Consider the following 13,409-nt stretch of genomic DNA (forward strand, 5'->3'; position numbering starts at 1 on the left):
CCATTTCAAACTTACAGTAAGTGGTGTATTTACTGCTTAATCCATCTTTTTAGATTTTCTATATACAGACAGGACAAAGGGACATGCTTAAGTAAAAAAAATTATACTACAATTAAAAGTGATACTTAGTGGGACAGAATTCATGAAAGACAAACCACACATATTTAGAACAACAAAAATACGTGCGGTGACCTGCACCAGTGTCCTCCAACCCCCCTCAAAAAACATACATCCTGAACAAATTACTGAAAACGTTAAGTCAGCATTCTGAAGCGATGAGAGCATGGGTGACTGATTTGTTTTCCTCCTAATAATTTGAAAAAATGTTTCAACTCACCAACATCGTATCTGGCCAATTCATCCCACTCGGGTGACTGCAGGTCAATGCTTCCAATATCATCATTACCAAGGAAAGATTTATCCTTGGATGACTGACTAGAAAACAGAGCATCATATAAAGCCGACTGTCCACTTTTATTAGCAAAAGATTCTACGATCTCTTTTAAAAAGTCTTGTTTTCCACGACTTAAGTTTAGCAACATGTGTCCTGAAAAACAAAATAAATTATTTTCATTATTCAAAAAGATACAGACTATAATTAAGTACATAGCCCAACTGTTCAGCCACACACCCAAAGGGGTGAGTACCTCAAATCTAACCTCTAGGCCCAAGCCACAACTGCACACGTGTGTGCTTACAGAAACGAGCACATGCAAGCTGAAGAAAAACAGATGTACATGAAGATATGTGTGTGGAAAATGCCAAAAGTATATCATTTTAATGGGAAACTCTAGAATGAATGCAACTATACTACAGCAAGATCAAGTTCTCATTCTCTGATCTTAGAAACCGATTTCTAAGCCTGCCTGGATCAGAACCTTCCTTTAAACAGCTTTTAAGAATACTTACTTCCAGGCCCTACCTGCCAGATTTTTATCCCACTGATTTGGAATGAGGAATCTATTTTAAAACCATTCCTGGCATAAAGCAATTATATATGTCACAATGTGAACCCTGAAAACATACTGAAAGAAATCAGTTACAATGGAACATACTATTTTGATTATTTTTATATAATGTCCAGATAAGGTAAATTTTAACAGTGGATTCTTAAGGGCTATTGTATTCTATTGTATGACTAAGTGTTCTATGGAATTTCAATATGGGAAGATGAGACACAAAAACTTCAGAAAATGACCGTAATGATGATTGCTCAATTCTAAGCATAATAAAATAAAGCCACTGATCTATTTTAAGCAGGTGAATTATTTGGTATGCAAATTAAATCTCAGACAGAAGTTAATTAGCTTGGTTATCACCATTTGTTATCTCTTAGAAAACTTGAATACTCAATTGAAAAAAAAAAAAAACACAGCTGATTTTTTCCAACTGTGACCCCAGCACAGGCACCTGTGACAAACCTGGGAAGGCAGAAGGAACACGGGCTGGAAGTCTAATTCCTACCAACAAGCAGGTTTAGGGATATAGGAACAACAAAACTGACAGAACAAAGTCACTGCAACTAACTGTACACTACTGCCCGCTCGTTATAGAATTTACTCAAATCTCCACCCAACCACCTCTCTAGAGAAAGAATATTTCCTCACTTGACTGATTTCATCACTACCTAACTGTCCCAGAAATGCTTCCTTAGCAAAATTACAGATATGTAACAGACCTGCAAGATCCATCCCAGAAAACCAGCACTGGGAATGAATCTGCAAGTGTAGCGGCCCAAGAGAATCTGAGTACTAATAATAAATATTACCACACCCATTCTCTTTCTCAGTACGTTCCCAACTCTCAAAAGGGAGAGATCTGCATTTTCTTTATCTCATGTTAAACGACTGAAAAAATAATTATCCCTAGTTCACGAAGTGCTGCGAAACACTTGAATACTTTCACAGCTACATGAAAAGGAAATTAAGGAGTTATTGCTATCTTATCAATCACATTTATAATCCTTTCCATACTGATTACCCTCTTCTAGTATGGGAAAAAGAGGCAATTATAACATCTCCTGGAGAGAGTTTATCATCAGCTGCACCCTGAAAGAAACTTTCACCTTTTTTTTTTACTCATTACTGTTACCTGATTGGCTCAGTCGATCATAGGCCATCATTTCCAGCAGATTGTGTCCAGCTTCTCCTTTTAATAATTTAATCTTTGGTCTGGGAACCTGCCAATTTTAGAATCAAAAATCTTTACTTGATGATACCTATATTTCTACTAGATGTTTCTTTCTACTACAATGTACTTCTTGGACAGCAAACAGTTAACCAGTCATTAAACTGAATCGGAAAACAATGACAAAAGTTGACAAATAAAGAAAGCTGTATAATCTACGAGTAATGTATAGAGAGAGCACGTCTGAGAACATCTTTCTCCTAAAAGCTCATTCAAGTTAACACACAGGAAAATGGAGACTTGTAGTACTTCCCTGCCTTGCAATGACAGGAGAGACATCAACTTGCTTTTGAAAGCATAGTTGGAAACACCACATGCAGACGTCACATTTCAAGAGTACATAAATAACCACATTATCACTGGCAATAAACTCGGCCAATCGAAAGAGCAAACGCACTTCAGGTCCATCCAAGGCAGAAAAGCTGGAGTGATGAGCAAGGGAAGTGCAAAGAAGACATGAAAGCTACCTTCGGACACCAACAAAACTGTTTTGTGAAAGCACGAAGACTTTTTACATTAACATCAAGGAAAAGCAAGACCAACAAACAGTAGCTCAGGAAGTATTTTTACTCCACAAAAAAAGGCACAAAAAAATCTAATTATCTTTAGGCACACTGGACTAACTCGAAAAGTAATAAATGCTCACCACCAAATACATATTCACTTACAGGCAACGAACATGGTACCAAATAGATACCCTAACAGCACTTTCAAATATTTCACAATAACCTTGAAATATAGCTATATATATATATATATATATATACCTATAAATGCACAGATGCATGCTGATCCTACATTCCTTCATGCAGTTAGTGGCTTTGGAAGGAAGCAGAGGCTCAGGTCCGCGGGCCTCTATATCCACATAGGAGACCTGAAAAGTTCCTGGTTCCCAGCTTAGGATCATCTCAGCTCAGCCCATCACAGCTATTTGGAATGAACCAGCAGATGGAAGACCTCTATCTGTCCCTCCTTTTCTCATTAAAATCTGCTTTTCAAGCAAAAATAAATGAATCTTAAAAAAATACATATATAGCGGGCCTGGCATGGTAGCCTAAGCAGCTAGAGTCCTTGCCTTGCATGCACAGAGATCCCATATGGGCGCTGGTTCTAATCCCGGCAGTCCTGCTTCCCATCCTACTCTCTGCTTGTGGCCTGGGAAAGCAGTCAAGGACGGCCCAAAGCCTTGGGACTCTGCACCCACATGGGAGACCTGGAAGAAATTCCTGGCTCCTGGCATCAGATTGGCTCAGCTCCAGCCATTGTGGCCGCTTGAGGAGTGAATCATCAGACGGAAGATCTTCCTCTCTGTCTCTACTCCTTTCTGTATATCCGACTTGCAAATAAAAATAAAATAAAATCTTAAAAAAAAAAAAAAAACTAGCTAAAATATACATATACTTACTAGAACCATACCATTCCCCGATCAAAGTCCAAAAATCAGCAGAAAACAGCCTGTTTGGTAAGTACTCCAAGTATCATCAGACACAAGTGAGCTTTTACACTTGTAATACCTTGATGGTTAAGCTTTAAAACAAACTAGTTATATAAAATCAAAGTATCTAGGATGTTTTCCACATATATGCGGGAGTTGAAGACTGAGGATGCTGCCGACATGGCCCCGTGGGTTAAGCCATCGCCTGCAACATAAGAGATTCCATATCGGAACGCCTATTTGAGTCCTGCCGCTCCACTACTGATTCAACTTCCTGTTAGTGTGCCTGGGAGGCTAGCACATGATGGCCCACGCACTAGGAACCCTGCCACCACTCCGGGATCCTGACTTCAGCCCAGCCCAGCCTCTGTCACCGTCGGGGAAGAGAATGGGCAGACAATTTCTCTATCCCTACTTCTCCGTTACTTTTTCAAACAAATGAATGCTTTAAAAATGAACTGGGAGCCTGGTGCGATAGCCTAATGGCTAAATCCTCGCCTTCAACGTACTGGGATCCCATATGGGCACTGGTTCATGTCCTGGCTGCTCCACTTCCCTCGCAGCTCCCTGCTTTTGGCCTGGAAAAGCAGTGCAGGATGGTCCAAAACCTCGGACCCTGCACCTGTGTGGGAGACCCGGGAGAGCTCTTGGCTCCTGGCTTCAGATTGGCTCAGCTCTTGGGGAGTGAACCATCAGTGGAAGATCTTTGTGTCTCACCTTCTAAATCTCCCTTTACAATAAAAAATAAAACAAAACCTTTAAAAAAAAAAAATTCTCATTTAAAAAAATTAAAAAGTGCTAATTCTTCTTACCCCTTTATTTAAAAAAACCATTTTAGAAAGCATGTTTCATTTTCACAATGCTTCTGAGACTGTTTCTTTTCAGAAGCAAAGCAAGCTTATTTAGTTTTAAAACAGGTCTGGGAAGATATTATAAAGCATTCTACCATAAAAAGAAAAAAAGGACACCATTTTGACATTATTTCCTTCTTCTCAAGCTACATAAACACAATTGTTTTATGCTTTTAAAACTGACTTCACTACAAGACGTTGTGATATTTGTGACATACCTGTCATATACATATTCTATGTAAACAGCCTCAATTAATGCTAAGTAACCATTCTTCTAGGACAGCTTACAGTAACTATTCCAAGTTGGCTTATTATATTTAAGTCTTATCTTTTATTATATTTGAGCTTATCTCCCATGCATAGTTTGAGATTACACATTCCCAGAAATGGACAATAAGATCACACTCTTTGTGCTGTCTGCAAACAAGCCAAGGCGATGCACGGTCCTCAGCCACGTGTCCCCGTGTCTATCCCACCAGCCTCACCAGTATGCGGGATATTTTCATATTCACCCACCAAAATAATCTTCACTTGATTCTATGGGTTTGCTCACATATTTTCAACACAGCAGTGCACACTTCCATGTGAAACACAACCCAGCCACGGTTAAAAGTCAACTGCACCTCACACGGGAACAGCTTACCTGAAACGCTACGAGATAGCACAAGGCCGCCAGCTCAGAGAGAGCTCGCCACTGGATGTCACTGTGCTGACCCATCTTCAAAAGCAGAGAACCAGCGTGCATGTAGAAATGTCCTTTGGCTTCCAAGAAGACTGCGGAGAGCTCGTCATTTCCCCCCACAGAGGGTTCCACGGACCGCAGAGCACTGTCAAAGCTGTGACAGTAAGACAGTAAGCAAGAATTCAACAACTGCACTCTATATAAGCACAGTCTCACAGACTCAAAACTAACGCTCACTTCACACTTGCTCTCCCAAATCTGAACTCTTCATAATCCCTAGTCCTACTTCACATATCATTAATCATTCATTTATCCATTACCTACATCCTGCATACTTTCCATATTCAAACTTCAACCCTAAAACAGGAGTGCAGAACTTTCAACTAGTGGGCCACATAAAACCTGCAGACTCACTGAGCCTAGCCTTGCCAAGAACACCTGCAGGAGGGACCTGAAATTCAATGCATCTATTCTGTATGTTATAGTCAGCAGGCCTTTGGCACACAAAGGTTTCCACACTAATGTTCTACAATCACATCTTGTTCCATAAACTAGTTTCAGTTATCCAGTCCATGAAAGATACAAAACTATTGGTCACAGATGAATATTTTATGATAAATCACAATAAAGTTGGAAAACCTTTCATTTCAGAAGAAACACATGTTCATTTCTAGTTTCTTTTAATTGACATGCTTTCCAAGGAACAATGTAGGCTCCATGACTTCTTTTTTAACGATTTATTTGAACAGCAAAGTGACGGCGACGCAGGAAAGTTCCACCCACTGATTCACTGCTCAAATAGCTGCAAAGGCCAAGGCTGGGCCAGGTCCACGCCAGAGCCTAGAACTCCACCTGCATTTTCCACGAAGGTGACGAGGTCCCAAGCACTTGGGAAATCCTCTACTGCTTTCCAGCTTGTCAGAACAGCTAGAGAGGAAGCCGACTGATATTCCAGTATGGGATGCTGGCATTCCTGCAGCACCACCTGCCCCCCATCACTGGCTCCTACGTAAGATTCTAAGGTAGTTTATAACAAAGGGAATGGAGCTAGAGGAGGATCCACGAGGACAAACTTATTTGTACAGTACTGGATTTCTTCTTTTTCTCTCGTTTTTCCATAGATGTAGCACAGCTAAGTTTCCTAGAGGCTTTATGACATGCAGAATTTATGACGCTGAATGTAGACTCAAGCTGGGTTCTCAAGTCAGACATTGAAGAGATGTACACAAATATAAAACAAAGGACGCAGAGGTGGAGCTGCTGAGCACATGATCTGATCAGTTTACACTGTACGCATCTGCTAAAACACTGCACTGTGCCTCCTAAAAGCACACAGTGCTCCACAATGAAGTTTTCAAATTAAAAATGCCACTCATAAACATGCATAAATACTGAGTCACTTAAAAGACCAATTTTTTTTTTTAATGCTAAATAGGGGCATTTGGTACAGCAGTTAACATATCACTTGAGAGGCCAGCATGGTGGTTCAACTGGCTAATCCTCAGCCTACAAGTGCTGGCACTCCAAATGAGCACCAGTTCATCTCCCAGCTGCTCCACTTACTACCCTGAAGGATGGCTTAAGTCCTCGAGATCTTATACCCACGTGGGAAGCTGAGAGGCCAGTGTAGTTATTTGTGGAGTGAATCAGCATAGAGGAGGTTGATCTTTCTTCTCCATGAAATCTGCCTTTCAACTAAAAATAGATAAACCTTTCTATTAAAAATAAAAAGAAGTGATATTGCCTGAGACACCTGCCTCTCATGTTGGAGAACCTGGCTCATATCCTGCCTTCACTTCTGATTCTGGCTTCCTGCTCACACACACCCTTAGAGCAGCAGGTGATGGCTAAAGAAGCTGGGTCCTGCTGACCACAGGGAAGGCCCAGACTGAGTTCCAGGCTCAGCTCCGGCCATGAGAACCACTGAACAGAAGATAGTTCTTTCTGAAATCTGCCTTTCCAATAAAAAAAAAAAATCTTTTAAAAATCTTTACAAAATCTTTTCAAAAGATTTATCTATTTTTATTGGAAAGGCAGATTTACAGAGAGCAGGAGAGACAGAAAGATCTTCCATCCACTGGTTCACTTCCCAAAGCAGCCTCAATGGCCAGAGCTGAGTCAATCCGAAGTCAGGAGCCAAGAACCTCTTCCAAGTCTCCCACGAGGGTGCAGGACCCCAAGGCTTTGGGCCGTTCTCCACTGCTTTCCCAGGCCAGAAACAGGGACCTGGGAGGGAAGTAGAGCAGCCGGGACATGAACTGGCAACCATATAGTATACCAGCAGACAAAAGGCAAGAATTTAGTCACTAGGCTATATTGCCAGGTGCAAAAACCATTAACTCTTATTTTTTTAAAAAACAAAACAAAAAAGTTTAAGAATCAAAGATCCAATTTCTGAAATAAAAGATTCAAGCTAGCAAACAAAAACTATGAATGAATAAAATATGTAATGGCAGTTAGAACATTTTACTCTTCATTTAAACATGCCAAATCTGAATCACTCAACATACAGCTAATCTAATCAAATGTTAACAGCAGGAGTTCTCTTTGAAACTCAAAGTCAGACAATATAAGCTATAATATTCCCGGAAAATAAGTTAACATTCCCTCCAAGGCTCTCATCTTATTAACTGTAACTCCTGAGTGCAGGAATGATAGTGGAGTAAATAAATTTAAGTCAATGAAGTGCATTGCTTTTAAAAAAAAAAAAAAAAAAAAAAAAAGCATCAGCAGTTTATGCTCGGTTAGTGCCCTGTTCACAAAGCCAACTTACCCTTCCAGTACTTCTCTACTTCCCTGCACATCCCTCATGGAAAGTGTAAGATACATAAGGTTAGCATAGGCCAGAAGTAGGTCTTTGTTGGTTGTTCGCCAGTTACTTTTATCAGAGTCCGAACCCTCTAAAGCTTCCAGATATTCCTGTATTAAAGAAAGAAAAAGCTAAGCTGCAAAACTTTTACATTCAAAATTACTTTGTCCATTCTTATTACACTGTAACTTTTACCTTAGTAAAATCCCCAAAATACGTGCCTATCAACCCCCCTCATGCACCGATATCAAAATGATCCTGGTAAAAATTGCATCTTAACAATTGCATCTTGTTTGGTACATAACAAGTAAAATTTAAAACCTTAGAGGGCGGGTATTGTTTCATAAATGTAGAAGTACAGACACCAGAGAGTTTTTGCCCACCTTCAGGGTCTCCACAACACATGAATTCCACTCTAAACTGGAACGCAAAGCTCTGTTCTTCCCTGCCTCACTGCAGTGGGCCACAGCATCCTTCAATCTTTGATTGGAGCGATACAGCTCCACTAGTCGGATGTTCACATGGATATCATCAGGTCTTGCATAAAGTTCTGACTGAATCAAGTCAAAAAGCTTATTCCATCCATCTTCACCTGTACAGTCTAAAAGCTGTTCCTATTTCAGGAAAAAAAAAAAATCATGATTTAGCAAAATCAAAGTACACCAAAAGTACCATCCTACACCTTGAACAGCCCCTTCAGAGAGCTGCTTCGGAAGTCGGAGCTCAACAACTCGATGTGGAAAGCAGCAGAAGGCACGGCCAATGGCTCACACCCCTCGGGCACGCCAGTGGACCCCCACCGCCAGGCCCCATCTTCTGCTCAATGCCTCATCCTCTCTACCGCCACTATGTTGCTTCCTTCATCATCCTCCTAAGCACGATCTGTACCTCCCAGCCTCATCCCTTCAACAGAGCCTGCAAGCCCCAGGACGGCCTTCTCCCGGACTACACAAGGAAAGCAAGCAAGGCCTGTGGCCCCACTCCTCACTGCCTCCTCCAAATCCTCGTACAAACATCTCACCGCCTTGGCAACTGGGATAAAACACTCTGCATCCTAACAGCTGTCACTGATGTTAGCAATGGAGAGACATACTATGGCTTAAGAGAGCTCACGTCCAGTTATACTATCCTCCACTCGTTCGTCTGCCAGAAACTGGTACTCAAAATACGTATTTTAGGTACCACTCAGACCAACGCCTTTCTTACTCTCCTGCCTGCTTGGGGCCCATATATCCCCCTGTCACATGTTCCATCACTTAACTAAAATCACATTTTTATTGGCTATACATACAACACTCCTGCTGTCAAACTAGAATGATACAATCCGGGACAGGCATTTAGTAGAGTGGCTAAGTCACCACTTAGGATCCCTGTAGGCCATATCAGAGTAGCTACTTCAAGTTCTGGCTTCTCCACACTGGATCCAGCTCCTGCTAATGGGTACTCTCCATACTGGCAGCACATGATGGTTCAATATCCTACCCCCACAGGGAGCACCTGGATAGAGCTGCAGGCTCCAGATCTCAGTCTGACCCAGACCTGGCTGTTACAGGCATGTGGGGTGGAAGCTCTTGATCTATCTGTATCTCTTGTCCCCCAAAAAGAAGTAAAATTTTTGACCAATTTGTGTGCCAACTACTCAGCTTGATTGAGCTCCCCGCAAAGTGCGGTAGAAAAGCTACAGATAATGGCTCAAGCAGCTCCTCCCCACCAATCCAGGAGACCCAGATAGAGCGCCTCATTTCAGTCTGATAGACTCTGTTGTTCCAACCATACGGAGAGTCACTCTCTTGCAAACAAACTTTTTTAAATGTATATGAAATTGGGCCCAGCACAGTAGCCTAGTGGCTGAAGTCCTAGCCTTGCATTTGCCGGGATCCCACACGGGCACCAGTCCGGGTCCCTGCTGCTCCACTTCCCTTCCAGATCGTGGCCTGGGAAAGTAGTAGAGGATAGCCTTGGGACCTTACACCCACATGGGAGACCTGGAAGAAGCTCTTGGCTTCAGGTCAGCTCAGCTCCAGCCACTGCAGCCACATGGGAAGGGAACCAGCAGATGGAAGATCTTTCTGTCTCTCCTCTCTGTAAATCTGACTTCCTAATAATACATAAATAAATCTTTTCTTATAACTTAGATAAAAGTGTGCTTTTTAGATTTTTTTGAAAATACTTCTCTCATATTCAAAAGTCCTCTTACCTATAAGAAAAAAAGAAAACTGAAAGTAATTGTTTCATCTGCTTTCCCCCACACCTCAACCGTCCCCACCCAAATCAGTGGTCCACATGGGCATACATCCTTCTCAACTACATGAACATCAAAAATAAAATAAATTTGTAAATAATGATAATAATAAATGATGATGTCTCGGTAAAGACACATTTGGAAAGAATTTCTCCGGAAAAGTTATTAAGCTGCATTTACTCGAAGAAGAATAACAACCAGGTCCGATTAATGTTTATAAAAAGCTTCCCAACACTTTGTTATTACCGCCAACATACTAGAAAAAACATCTGTTAACACTGGTTTGTAATCCTATCTCATAAGATAACTATTGCCTCTTTTAAACAGTTTTCACAAACTCTTCTTTGTAAGAACTCTAAATTGTCATCCTGTAACTAGTTTTCACACAGCGAAACAAAAACTTTACACAAAAAAACTTATATTTTAACTCAACAAATAAAAAAAAAAAGCTGTAAAATCCCTAATTTAATATTAAATATTCCTAAAGTGTAAAGCAAACATCACTTCAATCACTTGTAAAGCACAATAATGAACAATAAGTTACAGGCACAGGAAGACTGTAATTTTTAGAAAAAAGAATTTTTAAAATATGTATTGATTGATGAGAAAGGCAGAGTTACAGAGAGACAGAGGGACAGACACCTTCCCTGCGTTGGTTCACCTCCCAAATCGCCACAGTATCTGGGTCTGGGTCAGGCCGAGAGTGTGAGGACCCCCAAGAGTGCGAGGACCCAAGCACTCAGGACACCTGCTGCTGTTTCTGCAGCTGCATTAGCAGGGAGCTGGACAGGAAGCAGAACAGCAGAGACTAAAACCGGTGCCCACATGCAGCCAACGCCTTAACTCATCACTGCATCATCACTCCAGCAATCAATACATTTTAAAGACAACAGACACACATTCCATATTAAAGTTTGCAGACTAAAAATTAAGTTAGGCCTGGTGTCGGGTCGTAGCAAGTAAAGCTGTGGCCTGCAACGCCAAGCATTATATATTGGGTGCCAATTCATATTCCAGCTGGTCCACTTCTAGCAAAGTCTCTGCTAACAGCCTGGGAAAAGCAGATGGCCCATGTGTCTGAGTCCTTGCCGCCCACATGGCAGACCTGGATCAAGCTACTGGCTTCGGTCCAGCCCAGCACTGGCTGTTGAGGCCACTGGGAAGTGAAACGGTAAATGCAGGATCCGCCTCTCCTCCTTCTCTATAACTCTAAAAAATTCATTTAAATTCCAAATATTAGAGGGCCTGGCACGGTAGCCTAAGCAGCTAAAGCCTTGCATGTACGGAGATCCCATATGGGCGCTGGTTAGTGTCCCATCAGTCCCACTTCCCAGCTCCCTGCTTGTGGCCTGGGAAAGCAGTCAAGGACAGCTCAAAGCCTTGAAAGCCTGCATCCATGTGGGAGACCCAGAAGGAGCTCCTGGCTCCTGGCTTCAGATTAGCACAGCTCCTTCTATTGCGGCCGCCTGGGGAAGTGAATCAATGGACACAAGATCTTTGTCTCTTCTCCTTTCTGTATATCTGACTTTCAAATAAAAATAAAACCTTTTTTTAAAAAATTTCCAAATATTAGAAATGCTTGTGTCTTAAATTTTCTCCTCTTATAAATCTTGTTTTTTTTTTTTTACCTTTAGTTTATAAACTGCAGGACTTCCTGGGAAAAGCTTAGCTGCTCTTTCCACCCAATATTTTGCTCTTCCATCTGTAATACCATTTTTACAAAGCAATTCTGCGATCTTCAACACAAGATCTTTTTGTGTTGGATTTAATTCCACTGAACGCTGAAATAAAAATGGAAGTGAAACGTTAATTAAGCACACTTTATGTCTGTATGACTATATAGTCATAAAGGATAAAAAATACCACATACTCATTTAAAACTCTATTCCTTGATGACATTATTTCAGTTATTAAAATGTCTTCGAATTTCTTCATAATGAATCAAATAAAAACTTATTTGGTGAATGTGAAAGATACATGAATACCATCTCTGACCACTTTAAAATGTGCTTTGGACCGTGTATTTTGAAGCACATAGTTTTAAATCTGCTCTGGGACATCAGCACATGTTTACACAGCATGAGTAACATGGGTTTGGCTGAACATGTAGGTGATGCTAGGTATCTTACTTCTGGTTATGTAAAGGTACATTTTTCACCTTATAATTACCTTGTAACATTCAACAGCTTTGTCTGTGTTTTCTTCCACTTCATAAAGAAGACCCAGAAATCTGTGAGCTTTGGGATCCCTCTCTTGCACATTAATATATGTAGACAAATATCTGTTTCAAAAGAGTAATACAAAAGTGATCCGTAAATGGTTAAAGTATACTTAAATGCTACCTAAATGGTACATCTTAAAACCAAAGCAATCATCAAATAAATTTATACCTTTCAATTATTGATTTGTCATTGTTTACTTATACCAGAATATACAGATAACTCCAAAGACATAGTTTAGTATAAAATTCTATACTCGGGCTCGGCGGCGTGGCCTAGTGGCTAAGGTCCTTGCCTTGATCCCGTATGGCCGCTGGTTCTAATCCCGGCGGCTCCACTTCCTCTCTCTCTCTCCTCCTCTCAGTATATCTGACTTCGTAATAAAAATTAAATAAATGTTTAAAAAAAAAAAAAGGGGGGAACCCATTTAAAAAAAAATAATAAAATAAAATAAAATTCCATATTCACCAAATTTTTTCCTGCACAACAAAAAAAGAATATGTAAGCTACTTCCTGATTTTCATAACACACTACAGATCTGCATAAATCATGAAAGTTACAGTAAACACTTAAACTGAATAAAAAAGAACAATTTTCCAAATAATAAAATCAATTCAGCCTTGAAACAAGAAAATTCTTTCTAACCATACTGTACCCAATTAAAATTGGACAAAAAAGAAAAAGTAACTATATTACCAAATCCAAATAATTTCCATATCTTTAATCAAGTAACAATCAAAAACAGAAAATAACTGAGTGGCAGTGTTTTTGTAAAATAAATTAGACCAAAGACCTAAAATTCAGGGGAAAAACAAACAAGAAGATGGCTTCCCTGTCTCAGAGCTGCAAGTTACACAATGCATTACTCAGTTTCCTTTCTCGTCAGCTCGTCTTCCCATCGGTGCTTTTAATAGCACTCCACCCTCTAACATCCTATGTCAAATTGTCCCAAATCAGGAAATCAGTCTATGGGCGTTAAGAAGT

At 40.5% G+C, this 13,409-nt stretch overlaps 1 protein-coding gene across 2 annotated transcripts in view; it reads right to left on the minus strand.

Moving 5' to 3' along the window:
• The window catches only part of LOC101532730 (E3 SUMO-protein ligase RanBP2), a 56,993-nt gene that overhangs the window by 34,194 nt on the left and 9,390 nt on the right, over positions 1–13,409 (minus strand). For both annotated transcript variants that reach the window (XM_058655117.1, XM_058655118.1), the window contains exons 3-9: positions 12,376–12,487; positions 11,835–11,987; positions 8,348–8,578; positions 7,929–8,074; positions 5,117–5,309; positions 2,092–2,179; positions 338–547 (exon numbers count right to left, since the gene is read on the minus strand). In XM_058655117.1, coding sequence (XP_058511100.1) covers positions 338–547; positions 2,092–2,179; positions 5,117–5,309; positions 7,929–8,074; positions 8,348–8,578; positions 11,835–11,987; positions 12,376–12,487 — 1,133 coding nt within the window. The remainder of the gene's footprint in view (positions 1–337; positions 548–2,091; positions 2,180–5,116; positions 5,310–7,928; positions 8,075–8,347; positions 8,579–11,834; positions 11,988–12,375; positions 12,488–13,409) is intronic.

Source organism: Ochotona princeps, chromosome 26, assembly GCF_030435755.1.
Source record: "Ochotona princeps isolate mOchPri1 chromosome 26, mOchPri1.hap1, whole genome shotgun sequence".
NCBI classification, from domain to species: domain Eukaryota; kingdom Metazoa; phylum Chordata; class Mammalia; order Lagomorpha; family Ochotonidae; genus Ochotona; species Ochotona princeps.